At 48.0% G+C, this 21,356-nt stretch overlaps 1 protein-coding gene across 5 annotated transcripts; it reads right to left on the bottom strand.

Moving 5' to 3' along the window:
* Positions 1-95: 95 nt before the first annotated feature.
* Positions 96-20,973, bottom strand: TBCEL (tubulin folding cofactor E like). Of its 5 annotated transcripts, none has more exons than XM_085209107.1 (9): positions 20,877-20,913; positions 19,341-19,485; positions 17,653-17,802; positions 15,385-15,524; positions 12,175-12,356; positions 10,871-11,127; positions 9,314-9,440; positions 8,750-8,866; positions 96-4,413 (listed from the first exon to the last, which is right to left on the bottom strand). In XM_085209107.1, the coding sequence occupies exons 3-9, from the start codon at positions 17,783-17,785 to the stop codon at positions 4,095-4,097; spliced, it is 1,275 nt and encodes a 424-aa protein (XP_085065233.1). In that variant the 5' UTR covers positions 17,786-17,802; positions 19,341-19,485; positions 20,877-20,913; the 3' UTR covers positions 96-4,094. The 5 variants fall into 5 exon arrangements, with proteins under 5 accessions (XP_085065233.1, XP_085065234.1, XP_003212730.1 ...); XM_085209108.1 differs by having other exon boundaries at positions 19,333-19,485; XM_003212682.5 differs by lacking the exon at positions 19,341-19,485 and having other exon boundaries at positions 20,877-20,973.
* Positions 20,974-21,356: the final 383 nt, after the last annotated feature.

Raw genomic sequence — 21,356 nt, forward strand, 5'->3', positions numbered from 1 at the left:
TGGCCCCTGCACTCTGCCCAAAGGTGCACGTTGTGGGTGAGATAGAGGGAAACGTTTTGCTTCAGGAAACAACAAAGTTCAAAGCTGAGGACACATTTTGTTTTGTGCAAAAACTTAAATAGGTTTATTGAATTGATCCAAACCAATGACCTAAGTGGCCTGAATTCCACCTCTAAGTCTGCGAGCAAACCAAAGGCAAATTGTCGGCGCGCGAAGTATAATCCCCATGAGAGAAACCAGCATAAAAACGGATATAGACTTACAGTTTTCCCTTTTTCTTTAGAATTACATACGGATGCATAATTAATAGGGTGCGAGAATAGACCTTCATGTTTAAATCATATTTGAAGTTTCCAGTAAGTGCAGAACAGCAATCACAGCGGCGGAGGCCTGAGATGGCTGCAGCCGCCCCAGTGCCGCTCTGGGGACGGCGTCTGCCCGCTGCCTACAAAGGCTCCACGAGCACCGAGGGTGGCACAGCTGCCAGGAATACATATTTTAGCCTCCAGGCTGCTTTCAGCACATCGTTTGCATTTTCCAATCTGCACACGAACAGCACCTACAGAATCTCATTTCCAAGCAGAAAAGGCAAGCGGCGGAGACGGAGCGATGACAGAGCGCAGCGGGCGATGGCCAACCAAGAGCCAATCCCAAGAGCACCGTGCACGGACCCTGAGCTGCCCCAAGCCCCGGGGACCACACGGTGCCATCGGCCACCAGGGAGCCCCACTAACCACAGTGGCACATCGCTGTGAGGGGGGACAGCCACCACGCCATGCATATTCATAGCATCGCCGGCAAAGCAGTACGCTTGTAACGTCTGGTCAAAGCATGGATATTCAATGAGGACGTCTCCAAAAAAAAAAAACAACGGCGCAGCATCTCGTCTCAACACGCGGAGCCGTGCAAAACTTTGGTATATAGCTGTTACCCAATTCCATATGAACCAGGTGCTTCTTCCACTGTGCAGACTGCCCACGGCAGATTTTTTATGCATGAACAACAAAATTTTTCTTGACAAAAGTAGCACTCTCAGAAAAGAACACAAGAGCTAGAGAAGCTTGCAAGCCTGCATTTTGTTTTCTAAAGGAATGGGGCAGAACTGGGGATCTGTCACTAAAGCAGATGCATGTGAACAAAGGCGGGATGCAGCACCTCGTGGCATTGCATGGACTGACACGGACCCTCCTCCCAGCTCAGGACACTCTCACTGCCCACCACCAGCCCCCAGACCCCTGCTGTTCAGAGCCCTCAGTCCCCCCAAGACCCAGCAAGCACTAACATTGCCCAAACACAAAACCCTTCCTCAGCAGGTATTACAAAAGGAAAGCAATCCAGTCTGGGACATCCTGGAGCATTGTTTGCGTGCCACTCCATCCTACTTTTCGAAGTCTATCACGTAGACACATCGGTCCCTCCTGGCTTTTGGATGTGGCCCTTTCTCCTTGGGAAGCCAACCGATGCTTTTCGTTTCCACCCAATGCATGCTCTGCTGCTGCCTGAACAGCTTGGGAACATCATCCAGGAACAACCTTCCCCAACGACGTGGCAAGGCACACATTCATACCGAGGAGCCAGTTTGGGTGCTGATGCCAAATCCCCAGTGATACACGGCGCGTGTCCACATCACGAGCAACAAGCAATCCTCTTTGTTCATCTTCCAGTTCCACCATAAATAAAGCCATTACTTACTGGCAGCTCCTAGCCAGCGCAGCAGCACTGCTCCCTGTGTGGATGAGGGTAATTCTTAGCAGGGAAACAAACCTACAAGCACATAGCTGGGTCTTCTTCAATATCCCCTTTACTTCTTTAATGGACTTTGTTTATTTCGCTTTCTGCGAGTCAGACATTTAATTGTGCTGAGCAAGCTGGTCAGTAATTACAGCATCACACTAATACCAGTTACAATGCCATAAATATATCCATGTAGGCAATTACTGCTCTGTAGAATTAGATCAGAGATTCCTTTGCATCTGCACTGGTTGCCTAGTTCGGACAACGCGGCGACCGATGGACGATGTACTTAAACAGGAGGTCAAAGGGAGAAATAGGCTTCTAATATTAAACAACCATATCTTCATAAAACTTTGCTTTATAACAAAATATCTTATTAAACACAACTTTTCCGATGCATATCTATGTATATATCATACAGAAGTGTTGGCTTAAGAGTTCCGCTATAAGGCAGCAAAATGCCTTTCGCTGCCCAAATGGAAAATACATCTTCAGTAAAGCTGTAGCTTATAAAAGCATCATCTTATGATACACTGCCACCACCTCCCTGCTCGTGTTTTATGGGGACTGCGGCCCTGCAGCTATGGCCGTAGTCTCTACTCCACCTATGGTGACTCCTGCTCCATTTACTATTGCTCGTCTCGATGGTGCCAGGAGATGGATGGTTTTGGCAGGGAGATGAGGCAGAAATAATTACCTTGTCTTAAGTCCTCCCATTTTTAATCTTTATTGTGGATGCGGAACTAATCCCCTCTCAACAGTCCCTACAACCTGAACCTGAAGATTACGAGATAACACTTTGTCCCCTCCCCATCCTACCCCACCCCACGATCTAAGTAAAATATAAAGAGAAATACACAACTCCAAGGCTATAAAGGAGCTTGGTGGCGTGGACAAAAGCATCTCGGGAAAAAAGTGCACGTGGGGACAGGGAGCATTTCAAAAATTACGGTCAGGAGTTCACGTGTAACCAGAGCCCTCACTGCACAGCTTCAGAAACTTTGATGCAGTTGCTTATAACAAGGTAATTTGAAAAGTCTTCAGCTTGTCAGGATGACAGAAGAACAAGGGAGGACAGAGTAAAGCGAAACGGCCGTCTGATTTACAAGAGATATAAAGGACTGAGGGTTTCATCGCACAGGAATCTGCGCTGCGTTAGACAAGGGGGGCTAATTTAAGCAGCAGCACACAATGCCTACAAGGTGCATATGGGGGTGGGGGATCTAGTGAACACCTGCTTTACAATACACGTGGGTATAGGTGCTTTTGGACCTGCTGTCCAAGAAACTGATCCGAGTCAACACATTCTGCTAGTTTGGACCCTAAATGGAGACCCTGCAGCCAGGGGTCCCCGGGGAAAGTGCCAGGTTTCATTTCTGGTGCAACAACAACAAACAAACTTCAACTCGAGTCTTGCTCCCTCCCAGGAGAGCAATTTCAGCCATTCCACTTTCGGGACACAGCGGTACAAGGTTAAGTGCTCATTGGAAGACCTTTCAGCATCGCAGGGATGTTTCCTAGCCAAAGGAGGAACACACTCCTCACCACGTTTCTGACCCACTACCCTAAAAGCCCTCAACACAATGCCAACCCACAATTCCTTTCCCAAATTACGGGGCCAGGCTTGCTTTGCCTGCAGGCTGACAGTGCTACAGCTTGCAGACACTGTGACAAGGACACAGAAAGCAAACCTTCTCCAAACTCATGATAGGACAGCATGGCTAGAAGCAGGAGTTTTTAGAAGAAATCCTTGCTTTCTCACAACATCCCTGTCTTTCCCTCATCTTGTGCGCTCTCACCAACCAGTGGAGCTAAGTGGATGCACTGAATGCTGAATACCTGAGCTCTGATTCAAACTGAACATTGTTTCAGACCTTTTCAACGAGCTTGAGTGTGACAAAAGGCTACGAGACAGCACCCAGATGGAAAACCAAGCTCGCTCAAACTGCAGTTGGATAGCTAGGGTGCTCTGGTGGTGCCAAAAAAAACACACGTTTTTTAGAGAAAGAAAAATAAATAGGTCAAATTCCACACCACGCTATCTTCTCCCTTACGGGCCCTAGCATTCTTCAGCTTCAACAACTGACCATTCATGCCAAATCACGAGTATACCGGAGCATCAAAGAAAACATGGGGGTATTGCACACACAGAAACACATGCACTGAAGTCAGCTGTCACCTCGAGGTCACCTGCAGTGGGTGGTGGGCATGGTTCTGCCATCAGGGCACTCGCTCCGGGCTAAGCCATTACCTGCTATAGAAACACAACCAAACCTCAACCAACCAACCGAAATAAAAACCTTGCAAACACTCCTTAAATGCATGTGTGTGGGTGTGTGGGGTGTGTAGGTCGAGAGAGGCTACTTCATCCTGGGCTCCACGTAGATTTTGTCTCCATCCCGAATGCCGTAGGAATGCAGTGCTCGTGAGCTGTACTTCATCTCCTCGGGGCCGAAGGGGGCTTCCTGGTCCAAGTAGAAGAGCAGCATGTTGCTGGTTGACAGCTGCACCACAGTTTTTAAGTGCTTCTTCAGTTCTGCCACAGTCTGATCAAGACGGATTGACATCTCTTCTACTTTGTCCTGGAAGTGAACCTCCACCTTCACACTGCTCTGCGGCCGAAGATCCACGACTGCCAAGGGCTCCAGCTTCCCATACTTGGTGATGAGCTCGTGGTACCTGCAGATAAAACAAGTCCAGAGTTACAGTACAATCCCTCAGATGGCCATTATACTCTTCACAAGTTGTCTCACTTTGGTTGCAGTCATCCAAGGACACTATTAGTTTGCAAAGCACAGTTTAGCGTCCGCAGCAACTAAAGAAACAACTCAGGCTTTCTTCTCCATTTTTCACCACATCTCTGGTACTTTAGGGAGCTGTGTTTTTCTCATGCGAGGCAAATTCACCCTTGATTTGAGTCAGACAACCTAAACAGACATCCATCAGGAATAAATCTGGATTGGTAGGAGTCTGCTTTCTGCTCTGCTAGTCTGACACTTCACAGAGCACAAACCATTTCTCTAGCACAGCACTGAACACGTGCAAACATAACCCAGAAAGCCCATCACTCCAGTCCCTTTGTCTCAGGTGTCCAGACACACTGCAGCACCAACACGAACCCTCCTGAGACAGCCAGCTTGACTGGTCTCAAAACAGCTCTATGAGGGCAACTGAGCAGCATTGCTCTATGCCATGATCCTACAGTGCCAGAAACACCGTGACTAAAGTGGGATTTGGAAGAAAAGGAGGATAATACACTCAAAAGACTCTACACCTCCTGCTCCATTTCTTGCCAGTCGATCTCTTAAGTGCACTCTGATGACACAGGAGTTTTGCTAGCAGTCCTGCAGGGGCTCTGACACAAGGTCCCACTGACAATTTCCCCTTGAAGGCAAGTTCTCTAGCCTTCCTACCCGAGGTCCAGCTCAGGGAACCACGCAGGCAGTGCAAAGCCCATCTCACCCCCACCACCACCCTCAGCTGGTATTGCTCCCACTGGGAATGCAGCACCTCCCTTGCCTGGCTGGGAAAGGGGCAAAAAGGCAGCACAACGCATAATGCAATCGAAATGACAAAGGCTGAGAGAAGCAGAGAAAAGGTAACGTTTCAGAGGCCCTCCACTGTGTGCTGTACAGAAAGCTCTTTTTGTTCCCCATCTGAGCCCAGGCCGAATGTGATCGGTGCTGTGTCACTGCTCCTGTCAAGAGATGACGGGTGCTGGCAGGATGGTGACCCCTGGGAGTCCTGCTCAAGGCAGGAACGTTCCTGGAGAACAGCAGCCCCTCTGTCTGCCGGGAAATGAGGCAAGGGCCTCCAGGCACTAGGATTTCCCTTGTCTCACAGACAAAATGGGCCTTCACCAGGGCTGAGTGTCCAAATGCAGGCTGGTGCCCTGCTCTCACAGTCACCTGGCCGATACCATCGGGCTGCTTTAGAAAAGCCATTAGTGCCGGGAGGAGACGACGTGCTCCCCATACTTTACCTGCTGGGCTATGCCTGCAGCAAGCACAAGTGTATCACTGATGGCAAGGAAATCCTCACAGTGCTCAGTCCGCAGGCTGGTGGTGTACAGAGTACAATAAGAGGGACAAAGCTCCAGCAGGCTGAGAGGGAGAAGTAGCTCAAATGGGCTAGGATTACCCAAATGCATGTTGTGAATATATAAAGTTGCCTTTCATTTTCTTGCATCATGAGAAGGCTGAACAAGCTTTGCAGCATGCTCCTCATACACTCACTGCAGTCTGTACTGAAAGTTGGGAGTTGGTTGGTGGCCCTGCATGTGGCAGGGGGGGTTGGAGATTCATGATCCTGGATGTCCCTTCCAACCCTGGCCATTCTGTGGAAGACTGGATCCCCTCTGATCGATAGAGACAAAGGCACAATTTGGTACCCTGCTAATTGGCACCCTGGAGACTCCCTTAATCGTCCCTTGCAGCCTGGCAGGCGCTGGCTGCCAGAGCAGAGGATGCTGGAGAAAGGAGCCTGGCTACAAGTGCCTCTGATATTCTGCAGATAAACAGCAGACCAGAGCAGAGGACTCATTAAAAACCCACAGACACAACAACGTCACTCCAGAAACAAGCCAATATTGGATTGTACACTCAGCACTCCTTTCTAACTCACGTCATCCACAGAGAAAGATTATTTCTGTCCATTTCACTCCTTCTGCAATCCTTTCAAGCTGCAGCTTGAGAGGAGGAACAACACAAATTGGGAAGTTTACTGGGACAGAACTCACTGTTTGTTTATTGCATACTGTGCCTTGACAGCCTGGAGGGGGGGCTGCTTACACTGGTGCATTTTCCATGCATTGCTGTTGTCTCCCTCCACTTGAGGCTGCACTGCAATGCAGATGCTATGCCCCCTGCAACAACATGCATATGTCCTCATTTGATTCTAATTACAAATCACCTTCAGAGAGACCACACCAGATCTGGAGCAAAGGGGAAGAAGGTCCAGCAAAAAAAAAAACACATACACAAAATCCTTCTGCAAAGAATGGCAGCTCTCTGGGCTGCGAGGGCTGCTGTGCTCAGGTTCAGGAACTGAACCCAGGCATGAGGGATGCTCTCAGCCATCTGCAGCCTCATTACAAAATACAGTGTAGTGGAACAGCTCCTCCAGAACAGAATAACCCCCTTCAGTGGCTGCACAAGTCTCTTGGATACGCTGCACAGATGAAGGGATTCAGACAATGAGCCCATTGACTGAGGAAAGGGCTTTAATAGTGTTTAAAGGTTAAGGAACTGAAGGCAGATTTCTGCCGTGTCTTGCTGCAGAGGCATACAGTTAACATGCTGTTCAAGATAAGCCCAGCCTCACCAGACAGGTGAGATATTAGTAACTTCTTACATGGCCACAATATGCTTCATGAGTTCCTGGCACTATTCACTGAGCCAACTCCTCCACAGCACATTGCTCCCAGACACACAAGGCTCCTGTCACTGTAGTGCCTGCAGACACAAATCCAGAACAACAAGCAGGAACAACATCAGAGCCTGTCACCTATTTGTCTTCCCTCTGCTGCCCAAACCCTTCTTTCTGAGCTCAGAGCATCACATCTGTTCCACTACAATCAAAGGGCTGCTCAAACTTTACCTTCCTTCTTCAGTCTGTACCTGAAAAATCAATTCCAGCCCAAAGGCTTTCTTTGCCTTCTCCCAGCTACCTTCTCCAGGCACCCTGAGCCTGTTTGCCATTGCACCTGGTCACCCTGCTCTTCCTTCCTTCTGGAGCCACGAACACCGAGAACTACAACAATTTTCGTAGAAATAAGATGTTATTGAGAAAAACCCATTCTAGGAGCAGAACCACGAGCTTACAGTCCTCTCCCACCTCCTCCTTCCTCTCCCCTGCATTTTTTGCTTGTGCTGCTATCACTTCCAACATTTGTTTCAATTTTTCTGCTTAGAGAGTTCCTTAAATTACAAGCCAGGACTTGTTCTCAGTCTCATCTCCCTGACTGCACTGCTGCCCTTCGCCTCTGAACTGACCCAGCATGCCTTTAGCAAATACCAGCATTGCTGGACTCATCAGTATTCGTACAAACCATCCTGCCCTCAATTCCCCATTCCAACCTTCTGATGTACTCTCTGTATTGGCAGGCCATACACACACAGCTCTTCCAAAAAACAAGAGGCAGTTTCACCTGCAAGTTAATCTAAGGGAAACACTGACTGATCAGTGTAAACACTTACCAGATGCTGCTCACATCTCTGCCATCTCTTTACATTTCAATTCTTCGCTTTGTCCCTACCTCTATCTGCCTCCCATCCAGCTCTCACACACAGTCACTCTTGTCCTGTTTTCTGTAAAGAAAGAGCTGTGAAGCTTCGCTGTTTGGAAAGCTCATGAGAGTCATGGGCTACAAGGCACATCAGTGCAGTGGCTGGGCACTCCACGATCCTTCCTCAGCCCATTAAGAAGCAGTAAGTAGATGCCAGCGTAGAGAACATAGAGACTGAGCAACATCTGTCAAAGTTCATTAGTTTACTAAGATTAACAGGTCATTGGGCATACTTTCTGGCAAGAAAAAGCCATCAAATTTTCCATTTGTGAGCTTCAAAGTGAGGGGACAGCTTCCCATCGCCAGGCTCGTTCCACACACCAGATGGCCAAGAGAATTAGATGCCCTGGCCTGGCACCAGAGAGCACGATCTGAACTGACTTCTGGGGACTCACAAGCACAGGTAGATTATGAAGCCAGCTCTGGGAGTCCAGGAAGCAATGAAGATCATGAACTTAACAGTCACGTTGTTTAATGGCACTTGACACAGACACTTTAAGACCAAATTTCACTCAGGAGTGATTCTACAAGTCATCAGACAACACTCTAATGTAACAGCATCAACTCACACAGAACGAAGGTGGCAAGACAGGAGAGAGGTGAAGAGCGTGTTTTTCACGGACCAGCTAGCCCGGATTTCCCATGTAACATCAGCTCTTTGTTTGCCTTCACTTTGGCCTCACTGCCTTTTCACTCCCAGTTCTCCATTCCAAGACAAAGGCTTCATACCTGAATGGGACTTCCTCCTCTGGGAACTCCATGTAATACCGGATGAAGAATCGCTCCGAGTCCTCTCGCTCCCCATCCCCAACAATGCTCCCGTTGAGCTTGATGATAGATGGCAACCTGCTTGCAGACACCAAAAAGCACAGTCAGTGAGAAAAGAAACCCAAATAAGGGTCACCGATGAGGCAGTCACCCCCAAAAGCTATGTGCCATAAGGTTACCATCAGGAGATTGCTGCCCCCAGGAGAAAGGGAATGCAGTTTTTAAGTGCATTCAGAACTAAACACTCCCATTTCACCATATGCATGCATTGCTGAAAACATACTTCTCTGCATTCCCAAGAATGTTTTCAGTTAGGAATACAGGTTTCTATTCCTCTTTCCCAAACAGAAACACCCACCCTCCCCCTCTCCACCCCCAAAAAAAAACCAACAACAAAACCTCCAGTCTTTCAAAGTAGTGAATTCATACAGAACTCCATCTCCTAGCAGCCTCATCCTCCAATTACCAGCTCCCAGCCACTCACTGTCACATAACAAGTCTGCATAGGAGAGCCAAACAACAGACCTGGCTATTAGCAGCTTCCTGCGCTCCTCAGTGGTGTAGGACTGCAGCAAAGGGATTCCTAGCAATTTCACTTCCTCGAGCTTGGGAAAAGAATTTAACTTGTCAATGTCTTCCCAGCAATGCAGACCTGCTCAGAAGAGAAGATTTGCTTACACACACACAGATAATACATAATGTATCCGAGACTACCAAACATAGGCAAACAACGTATGTGACAGGCAAGTGTCTACTGAAGTTTCTCTGGAAGTCAGCTTGCTCATGACACACTGAAAACACCTCTTTCACTCGCTTGCAAGACAGAGTAGTTTTAATTCCCCCATGCTGTTGTACCAGTCTGGAAAGATGCTCTATACAGGTGATTGGGAGCTTAGCTTTTACAGCGGTCTCTGCCTTGTCATTTTTTCTAACACACTCCTTGGGACTTCTGGGCTCTATTCAACTATCAGTTCACAAGCCACAAAAATCAACGCAGAATCCCAAGATCTCAAATACTTGGAATCAAAATTGCCAACACTTATCACAGGAGCACTTGCTCCTCGGTGAGATAGAGCTTTCAAACCCAGGTGAGCAGGCTTTGCTTCCTTTGGTTAGGTTTAAGCCTTTCTTATGAGGATTCTTTGATGCTTACACTGCAAAGCACGTTAACGAAGTGCCTTCCACCCAGGCTTAAGACTTAGCTATTGCTCACACAGCATTTAAGGCTGCAGAGAACAAAAGATGATGATGCATTAAGTAGTTTTGCAGCTGAACATGTGGCAGACGTGCTGTCTCACCAGCGTGTCACAGCCCTCCCAGCCTGCCCTGCAGCCTCCTCTCCACTTCCCAGTACTCCAATTTACTTGCTGAAAAATCCCAGGGGCTGAAGTATAAAACAGCCTCGAGCAAAACTTGTGGTGTTCTTCTGATATCTGAGGACAGGTGACAGACAGCTTAGGCTCGTGTACACTTGACCCTTACACACCACACACCTACACTTGTGCTCGTTCCACCCAAGATAAAACACAGAGATGCAAAGGCAAATGGGACTCTTTCATCCTCTCCACTGTCAGACACTTATTTATCCTTCCTCAGAATTGCCCGAGGCAGGGTCAGGAAATGGAAGGAAACTGCTAACAAAAACAGCCCTTCACCAGCTCACTTGGAGTAACTACCAGTCCACTTTCCTCTGGCTCATCACCTAGGTAATGACTGACCACAAAAAGGTAAAGCCAACAGAAATAAACAAATGCACTTCCTGCTTGTTTTCCTTCACTAACACTGCATTCCTCAGCTCAGTGTGCTTCAGGTTATCTGGCAGGACAGACTGGGCCAAAGATAAGTGGCCATTTTCATCTCTGCCACAGCACCAGAACCATCCAGAAGATTTAGGCTCCTGCTGTCTTCTCTCACTCTTTGCAGGACGCAATGCTGACTGCAGCTTACTGCTAATGCAGCCTAGGAAGCAACCAACCCTCAGGCTTAAGTTTCAAGCAGCTCCAAGTGTGTTTTTCACCTTCTCAAGAGGTAACATTCTGATCAATTGCCATCACAAAAAGTGCACCACTTCAGGGCGCTCACCTGACTTGTGCAAATTGATGGATCGCAAGTTGGGGAACAGCCTTGCGAGGGAATCTTCTGACTCTTCGATGGTGGTGAGGTTGTTGTTAGCCAGAATAAGTGTGTCCAGAGATGGAAACATAATTCCCAATTTTCGAATTTCAGTCCAGTCTTGAAGATTATTGTCAGTTATGTGGAGTAATTTGAGAGACTGACAGCAAACTGGAGAACAAGACACTGTTTCGTAGTCGTTAAGGCACAGGAAGAGCTCCTCCAAGCTGCATGGGGAAGAAAGATCACATCATCATCTTAACACGTTCTGTGAAATGATGACCACCTGGGGTGCAGGGACACACACACTGCTTTAACACAACTCTCTTTAATGGCTCCTACTCGATTTGAAACCTCAGCACAGAGAGGCCCTCTGGAGCACTCCTAATGGAGTGTTTCAGCTACTCTGCTCTGCTCCCATTTGTAAGCTTCATCCACAGCTCTACACCTCCCCCTAGACCCCCAAATACTTTCAGCTGTACAACTTCTCTAACAGATCGTTTGGGATGATGCTCCACATTTGTGCCTGATGAGCCACCAGCCCAGCTCCAGTGGTGACTGGTACTTGCTCTCAGTGCTCAGCACTTAATTTAATGAGGTACAATATATATATGATGCTTCTCCCCGCCTCGCCGGTTCTGCCAAAGTCTCCTATTCAAGAAAAGAGGTCTCACTAAGTTTTCAGACAGGTATGCTCACTCCTCTAATTCCTGTTATACACACACAGGTCACAGGGGATACACTGCTACCATCATCCCTGCTTACAAAACTGTGCAAGGAGGAATCTGGTATCAAACTGAAGCCACCGAGGACATCCGGGGAAACTGAATGCCACTGCCAAGGTGGACCATGGCCAAGCCACAGAAATCAACAAACTCATTTGCACAGAAAAGCATGATGAAATATTAGTTGACTAGTGGCCAGACCCTCCGATTTACATCCCATTCAAAAGCTATTAGTGCAGGTATGCACTGCACCATTCATTCTGCAGTGAGTCACGTCCTGCATTGTCGGGATCATTATCCATCTCTCAGTGCTAGTATTTGGATGTGGAAAAGCAGCCTTGGTGGGCTTTGGAGCATTGCACAAGTTCAGCTTTTAAGCTGTTGTCAAGCCTTCACCTGGCCAGTTCCCAAGCTCTCAAAAAAGAAATTCCATATTCTTCTACTTATGACATTCAATTCCTCACACCCCATTCATTCCTCACCACATTAGTTATTAGGACAGCCTTGAGCTGTGTGCAGTGAGCACCCCATTCTCTGCCCAGTGCTTACTCAGGTAACTCCTGCAGGATTGTGTGGACTGTTTCCCAGGAAGCTTTGCTGTTGTTGAGCACAAGTTTGCGGACGCCAGCGAAGGACCCAGCACACCTTCTCTCTAGAACGGACAAACTGAGAGGATTGGAACTCAAGTTTAGAAACTCCAAGTGGGGAACGTTGGACACAATTTTACTGACCTAAGTGAGGAGGGAAAAAAAGAAGAAAACAAAAAGAGAAAGAAAGATGTGTATCAGGCAGTAATCAGACCTCGTGCAATAATATCCCATCTCCTGAAAGGAGCCCCTTTGGTATGTCCATGAGGCTCAGGGAAATTATATGGGGGGGCTGAAATTAGGCTTGTGGATAACTACCTGAAATTCATACTCCAGCTATTCACTGATCTGGTTTGATTGGTTAATTGTTCCTTCGCCTCAATGGTTCAATTAATTACAATCTCTGGGCAGCTTGATAAGAGAAAGAAAGAAAGTCTCTGGGGAGAGGTCATAAAATCCACCTGAATGCCCCAGCACAGTTCTGGGGCTGCAGCTCTGAATGCTGTCATCCCCACTTTCAGCAGGGCAGTCATGGGCACATCTCCTGAGTTCCTGCCATCACCAACCACTCGCTCAGCTTCCCACTGCTCCCCACTAGGCACAGACTTGACCGTTTTGCCAGAAGCTCATTGTACACACACAGTGAATTCCATATTTGATTCCATTACTCTGCAAGCAGCAGCCTTCCTGCAATAGATCCAAATGCTGGGTACCTCTGCTTGGGGCTCCTTGCTTTCTCTGTGTGTATCACGTGCTGAGGGCATGGTAGCAGAGAGGTGAGGAAGATGCAGAAAGAAGGAAAAACAAAGGCAACAGGGTACAGCTCTGGCGTGCAGCATACATAACAGATCATGGGATCAGGGTAGGTGCTGACCTGAACCTCACCAATACACAGAAAGATATGGGGAAAGGTTACTAACGTGGTCAATTTGTGGTCACCTAAAAATGATTAAGTGAACAGAACAACCAGGCAGCACCAATTTGTAAAGAACACATCACGTCAATCTAATTTTTCTCTCTGACTGAGTAAGTGACTCAGTGACAAGTCACATAATGGAATGTCAGCCTCCGAGGCCATCTGCACGCTGGTCACATCAGCAAGCAAAGGGCTTTGAACAGCCCCTGGAATATTGCTCTAAGTTACGAGTTCAGTACAAAACCAGCAGACACCACGAGGGCATCCTCCTGCAGAATGCCACTCGTTATATTACAAGTGAGCAGAATAGTTGAACACTCTGTGCTTTCTTATTCTGTGCCTGATACCGAGGTGGGAAGGACTGCCAGCATGCACATGGGCCAAGGCCAAAAGGTGCAAGTTCATTGCAAGGATGGACAAGGCACCAACAGTGGAAAAAGGAAAATCATTGATAACACAGCAAGGAGTAAGAAAACACCTCGCTGGAGAGCTCCACTCCACAAAGCAACTGGGATGGGAGAGATTTGGGAAGACCATGACATACACAGGTCAACAACACAGTGCAATTGCTAGCAAAGGACAACAATCACTTGCAAATCTGTAATTCATGTGTTCCATACGTGATGCTAAAGGAATTACTCTGCCTCACTTTGAGCTGGTGAAGCCTCAGCTAGGGTGATGTCATGTTTTGGGCACTACAAGCTTTAAGAATGAAACAGTCAAACTGGAAGGACATCAAAGCAAGAAAGACAATATGGGATTTAGAACAAAAATGGCCTGCAATGAGAAATAGAAGTAACTGGATTTTTTTAATATTATCCTAAGGTTGGAAAAGCAGACAGGAGAGTTCATATGTGGGTAGAAAAGGGTGTCACAAAGGGAGCAGCAGCAAATGCTCCTCCATGCCTGCTGTGTACAGGGCACCAGCAATTGCCTTATCTTGAGCATGGCAGATTTATGTGACGTGGTTTAGATTAAGAGGTTATTAGCTAGCTGGACATCTGGAATCCCCATCTCTGGCAGTTTGTGAGAGCTGATTAGATATTTGTGTGCTGGAGACAGGCTAAGAAAACTTAATCCGGTCTTAGAAGAAGGGGCCAAAGTAGAAGGAAAACCTTTCATTTCCTGCTTTACTGTGGTTCACCCAGAGGCCAGCAAATGGTGCTGTCCAGGGGCAGCCTAAGCAGACAGACGAAAGGGCAGCGTGTGAGACATGCAGCTCGTGTGACATGTGGGTGTGCAGCAGCCCCAGCTGCTCAAAGTCTGACAGGGAGGAGAACTGGGAGCAGGAAGGCAGCTCATTGCTGTGGGATGAGGCTTCTGTGGGTCACAGGACAGCAAGGCACTGACCCAGCTCATAACAGGGATGTCTTCAGTATAAAATCATCTTCCCCGGCTCCGATCTCAACAGACAAGACTAAGCTCTCTCTCCTCTCCACCTTTTGGGTCAGTAAGGAAGGAACAAGGAAACCTATCTCCAGTTCTGGCAACTCCAGTAACAGAGCAGCAGCACTTCTGCACACACTGGCTCTGCTACCTGTTCAAAGATACAGGAGCTTAATGTGATGGAAATAAAATACCTTTACATTACTTGTCCTTTGTGTTTAAACACTAAACACTGAGTTAAAAGCAGACCAAAAGCCAGTGAGGAACAACAACAGATTGCAATTATTTTACTCATGTTACATTGCATTTTTCTAGCATATTTCAGCCAAGCACTTCAGAGCATTTCACAGCAGCATTCAGTGCTAATTAACGAGGCTTCAGAAGCGTCCTTTGATGTAGATGTTATTAAACCTGTTTTGCAGATGCCAAAACAAAAGAGGAGAGAGAAGAAATATTTTGCCCAGCATTATAGATTTGGTAGCAAAGCTGGGAATTAACTCCAGCTCCTCAGACCTCCTCTGCTCTTACTCTGTTGAAAACCACACTGCTCATTAACCTCTTGACTTTTGAAATGCCAGTTCCAGTGCTCTGCACAATAAAAAAAATATACATTTGTCACCCACAGGCCAAGATCATAAGTCAAGAAGAAAATGGAGTCAAGTGCCCGAACGGATTAAATTTATCACATTTATGGCTCTCGAGCTGTCAAACTAAATAAGCATCATCTTCAAAAAATGAGTAAGAACTCACAAAGTAAACAGAAATTTCTCTCCTTCAAATGAATGAAGTACTCTTACAACCCGTGATGCGTATGTATTCATTATAGCAGCCACCAAGGCCATTAGGGAGACGCACACACGACCATCCTACCTCGTGCCAGTCTTCCAGTTTATTGTCAGAAAGATCAAGTTCAGAGACGTGAGCACAGAAGGCAGCGATCTCGTTCTCATCCCCTGCACAGGTTATGCCACAGCTGTTCAGCACCAGCACGCTTGGAAGGTTGAGACGATCTGAAAGGGTGAAAGAAAAGATGCCCTATGGTCAGCACCAGATGCCTTTGGTACAAACAACAACACCTCCATCTCAGCGAACGCAAACGAGGTGTGAAATTCACCACGAGGCAATGATCTGCCCCAAATGCCACGATTTACACATACTTAAGAGATATTGGGATAAGCTGGTTCACATGACAGATGAGCAACATAAATCAAGACGTTTTCTTGCATCTACACATGACACATCCCACAGTATCAAAGCTCTTCAGTTACAGCATTACTTTCTGCCCACAGCACAGCAGCTAGGACAGTCCCTTGGACTCGACAGCCAGTTTTGGCCTGAACTTACACTCCTCCTCAGGCATCTGCTACTGCAGATAGGAAACAGCAGTAGCTGGAGTATCAGCTGCACAGAGCCAGGCCCCCTTATCCTCTTGTGCTTAGCCTACATGAGCCAAGGGTATATTTAAACACTTCTTTTTTAAGCTCTTCCTTTTCAACAACGTGCGTGATCCTACAACCTGGAAGAGCTTCAGTCTCTGCTCTGCCTTCAGCTTCAGTTTTGCTCTCATCTCATCTCACGCAGGTAAACATTCTCAGCTATTTTGCAGACAAGGACTTAGAGCACTGTCATGGCCTATTTGCTAAGGCCAAACCATGACAAACTAAAAAGCTATGCATTTGTCACAGGAAACCTCTTTGATCCAAGAAATCCCCATTAAGGCAGCCCAAGCCATCAGCCTTACTCTCTTCCCCATACAGCATTCTCTCATCTCTGCTGAATAGCAAAATTTAACAAGGTTTTACCAAAGAGATGGCCCTTTTTCTGTGTCCTTCATACTCGACAGCTGCATGGCCAGACAGGGCTTCTAACAGCAGACAGCAGTCGGAGTGATTGGAGATTTCCAGTTTCTTGGCTCACTACCACTTGCCTTTTTTAAAGGACAGCGTTGTACTGTGGGGATTAGTTGTGATGGACACGTAGGTCACGCCTTGATCACATCTGAAGGCCCAAGTGCCTTGTCTTCATCTCCCAAACAACTCAGGTAGGCGTGTGCTGGCACGCAGCAGAGAGGGCACTGGCTGAAGATTCCATTGGGCTGATTTTCTGTTTGTGTTAATATTGAGTGACATGCTGTATGTTTTATCCTTAACTAACCTCAGGCCCTTTTTTTTCTCCTCTGTCACAATCAGTTACTGTACATCCCATCCAGCTCTTTTCCGTGCCTATTTTCCCCCTTGGGGCTGGTTATGGCACAAATTGACCTGACGGAAATTTAAACTAAACTCACAACCAAAGATGGGCAAGAGGTTATACAAAGAGGCAGCAGGTCGGTGGGATAAACGGGCACCTCAGAGCCATCTGTATAAACAGAGAAACGAATGCAAACATCAGAGCTTGAGGGAAGACTAAAGGGCATCAAACTAACCCAGCTCAAAGAGCATGAAATAGCAACACAGATTCTGCAGTGCAGAAGACCGAAGGACGTACATAAGCAGCACAGCACTTCAGACACACGTCTGTCTTGATATTGCCTTCAGGCAGTACAGTCAGAAGCAAAGGAGAGGGATTTCTCCTGCAGTTCAGCAAAAGCATGCTCAGAGATCAGCTGATGCCTTGAGACGAGAACCAAAGCAAACAACAAACCCTCTTGAGGCACAAAAGAAGCCTCGCTGGAGATTCCACAGCTCAGCACCTGGCTTGATATACAGTCCTGTGTGCACTGGACTCCCTCTGTACCCACAGGCACCAAAATGAGCTGATGGCACCGCATGTGGAACAACCTCAAATACAGATCAAGCACTTTTGTATCATTCCAGCCACTAGCAGAGCAGTTAATATCATTAGGCTAATCAAAACTAAGCTGCAGGGACTGCTAAGCCCCCAGAACTCAGTGCTGCACAGAACCTTCGTTCCATCTCTCATTGAAAAGATTCTGATTCTGCTGTGCTGGCAGGGGGAAATTCAGTTCATTTTTACAGCAACCTTTATGCACTCAATCTGCTTTCAGTCTCTGCTAGTCCAGTCTCCCACCTTTTAGTAAGAAACACACCGTAACACAGAAGGACATTTCTTCTTCTGGGCAATTCTTCATTCAACATAAGCAAAAACAACCAGGAAACTGTTCCCACTGACACATACCTTTCATAGGTGAGCCCTGTGGAGTTGCTGGGACGTGCACACCCATACCAGGACCACGGCGATACGGGAAGTTCTCAGGGCTGTATTTCTCACAAAGAACTTGCATGAAACTCCTGCCACTGGGTTGGTCCATGCTCCTTTCTTGGACTTCTGGTTAACACAGAAAACAGAGCACACAATCAGTTCTCGTCACCTCCGGTTTTGGGAACATAGGACAGAAAGTGACCGTATCCAGCTCATGGGTTTTACTTCTTCATCTTTCAAATTAAAGATTACAGTGATACGGTAATCAGAGGGGGGAAGAAAAAAAAATAACTAAAACAATTCAAAACAAAGAAAATCGTAAGAAAAACAAAACCACAGAAATCCCAGAGCTGAACAAACACCCTTTAAATCATACAGTCCACATAAAAAGCCTCTGGGCCCCACACTCTTCCAGGACCCTTCCCAACAGGACCCTTGTTGTGCTCCAAGATGCACAAGATCACTTCCATGCCTTGCAAAAGGACTGGGAGATTTTCATAGATATTCACAAACATCTGCAGCCTGCTGAGAATTGGGGAAATAGCAAAGAGCTGTTCAGGAGATTGCTCAAAGGGGTGCTTTCATCCCCCCAGTTCCCTTTTCTCTATCAAAGGACTACACATCACCACCAGCCTGGGGACTCCTAATTGCTGTGCTCTGAAATCACAGGGAGGTCTTTACACCCTGATGCAAAATAACTCTTCCATTGGCTGGAGCACCAGCAGTTATCGTGGTCCTTTGCACTGTCAGATTAAGATGTGCTTACCACTACGCCTGCGTGGCACAGATCAACTCCACCCCAGAGGCATTTCACCTGGACGGAATGAAGGAAATAAATAGTTTTTGGGTGGGGGAAAAAGGGAAGGAGGATCCGCAGCATTCTGTTTGTATCAGAGGCAACCTCCAGTTGGTTTGTTAAAATCAGGCCAATGCAGTACACAGCCTGGAGCTCAACAGTCTCAGCTAGCTGGCTTCCATCAGCAGGCACACGGCGTGTCATGAGCTACTCAAGTTGGAGAGGAAAGGACTCTCAGGACTCTCATCTGCACTGACAGCAGTGTCTCACTCAATGCAAGGGCAAGTATCATCACTTCCCCTCTGACTCCACACAGAGCTGCAGTTGTTCTGTGCTGCTTGCAGCTCTGGGCTTCTAATTAGAGCACAAGTGCTGTGTCACACCATGCTCTCAAGAACATAGCAGGCCATCACTTGGCCAGGCCAAAAAGCACGTTCTGCCAATTCCATTTTGCAGCTGTTTAATGTGTCTCAAAGATAAACATGCCCTTCATATCTAGGCAGGCCATAGAACAAACAGCACAGGAAAAAGGACTCCACATAGCACTCATGGGCTGCTAGCTTGCCTAGAGAGATAGCAGGGTCAGCTGGAAACCCACTTGGCACAAGGGAACCATGGGGGTCAGCACACTGCTGTGCCCACAGGAATGGACCCTGCTGTCCTGCTTTGCCCCAGCTACACTGAACTGGCATTTCACATCATTCTGGATGACAGAAGCACAGAAAAACAAAAATAATGTTGCTAACCAATGTCAAATTACCATCTCTGTACGCTGTGATGAACTTTTCCATACACTTGTTACTGGCAATGGCGTATACGAAAAAGTGAATCCAAAAAAAGTTCCCTTTGCTGAGACTCACATGCTTACCACACTTCTTGATCCTACTGCCTAGAACACCTCCATCTCAAACGACTTTGACGTCACGGTAAGAAGCAAGATGACAGAAGACTGTTAGAAATTCTGTGTGATCCGTAGAGCTTACAGGTTACGCACAGAGACATCAGAGATCAGGCTGATTTAAAAACAAAACACCTTTTTTAGTCCTCAGCAACTTGGGTGCATTCACACATCCTGTCCTTTTCAGCTGCAGTATCAGAATCCTGTCCTAATGACAGCCATGCTCATCACCTCCAAACTGCATACATTTTCTTTTTCAAGCTTTTCTTTGGCAAGCCAATGCCAAGCAACATCATAGGGCAGTTATTTTCTCCACAACCTAACATCATGAGATTTCATATTAATTATAACAAATTGTCACACTCATGGCACTTCTGCATCACTGCCATTACTTAAGAGCAAGGATCAACAAAGCACGCAAAGTAAACATGACACATTTCCCTGAATGCTGCCTGCACACCAGCAGGACAGGGCAATTTGCAGGGCACACGTTTCTGTGTGTTGTCCTACTGATGGCACGAGGAACAATTCATCCTGAAACTACTCTGGGCTGTCCAAATGACAGCATGAACTGCAAATGCTGTTCTTGGTCTTTGAGAGCTGCTGACAAGCAGCCTTTGTTGCCTATACTTGAGCACTGCTGGAAGGAGGTGGCACAAGGCACAATGTCTGCAAAGAAGAGCATAAGAACATTGACAATGACTGTGACAGTGCTATAAACCAACCAGGAGCAAAGGTTGTGGATGCCCCATCCCTGGAGGCATTCAAGGCCAGGCTGAATGTGGCTCTGGGCAGCCTGGGCTGGTGGTTGGTGACCCTGCACACAGCAGGGGGTTGGAACTGGCTGAGCATTGTGCTCCTTTTCAACCCAGGCCATTCTATGATTCTGTGAAAGATGATCCTTCAGAGGAATTAATTCATAGATGGCACACTCCAGTGCAACCTGGATACCTCCAAAGCTGAACCCAAGCATGCACACAATGCATTTCAGCACGTCCACGTGCCTGACATACATCTGCCAGAAAGCAGTCAGTCCATCCTTCCTCCGCGATGCGACCCAAAGCATTTTCATAGAACCACAACCATTGGAAAAGGCCACTGAGAGCATCGAATCCAGGCCCCGAGAGCCACCACAGCCAACCCGACCAGCAGAACACGGTCAGAAACATCACAACCGCACGTGGCCGCAACCAGCGGCGGGGAGAAGCCAGGGGTGAGGGCCGGGAGAGGAGCACCGTGAGCAGCAGGAAGGACAACGGGCACTCGAGAACCCCATCGATGCAGCACCGCGGGGCGGCTGGAGGAGCGGAGCCGCGGCCCTACGAGCGCCGTGCTGCCGCTCAGCGACACGCGTGGGCCGAGAGCCCCGCAGGCACAACCCGCTGCCGCCGCGCTCCGCATCCCGCCGCGCCTCACCCCCTCCACGCCCCCGCTCCTTCAGTCCCTCCGTGCCCGGACCGCGGTTCCCATCGCCCGCTTCTCACGGTTCCTCCGCCCCGCTCTCACCCAGGCCCGGCGGCCGCGTCCCGCATCGACCCGGAAACAGCTCGGTAGCAACCAAACATCACGTGACTGCCCCCCCGTCACGTGAGCGGGGCCGGGTCGGTCGCCATGGAAACGGAGATGCTGCCCCGCGGCTGCTCCTCCCGCACCGCTGTGGTGACGTCAGACGAGGGGGCGGGGGGGGGGGCAGGCTGTGCCCTCAGCCCGGGCCTCATCCCAGCGCGGCCCCGGGAGCAGCCATCATGGAATCATAGATCGGCTGGGCTGGGTAGGACCTGGAGGCATTCAAAGCCAGGCTGGATGTGGCTCTGGGCAGCCTGGTCTGCTGGTTGGTGACCCTGCACACAGCAGGGTTGGAACTGGATGAGCACTGTGGTCCTTTGCAACCCAGGCCGTTCTGTGGCTCTGTGATGCTTGGTGTCACCTCCCAGCACCCTGGGTCTGCCTTGCTCCTTATGAGACTTTGCCCATTTCTCACCTGAG

This window comes from Meleagris gallopavo, chromosome 26 (assembly GCF_905368555.1).
Source record: "Meleagris gallopavo chromosome 26, MGAL_WU_HG_1.1, whole genome shotgun sequence".
In the NCBI taxonomy this organism is placed as follows: Eukaryota; Metazoa; Chordata; class Aves; order Galliformes; family Phasianidae; genus Meleagris; species Meleagris gallopavo.

Bases quoted from the DNA above. Each gene is read 5' to 3' on its own strand.
- TBCEL (XM_003212682.5), bottom strand. From the start codon at position 17,785: ATGGACCAACCCAGTGGCAGGAGTTTCATGCAAGTTCTTTGTGAGAAA. The intron at 15,525-17,652 runs GTATGTGTCAGT...TCACCCTTTCAG, and splicing joins ACAGGGCTCACCTATGAAAG to ATCGTCTCAACCTTCCAAGC. The intron at 9,441-10,870 runs GTGAGCGCCCTG...TCTTCTGAGCAG, and splicing joins CATCAATTTGCACAAGTCAG to GTCTGCATTGCTGGGAAGAC.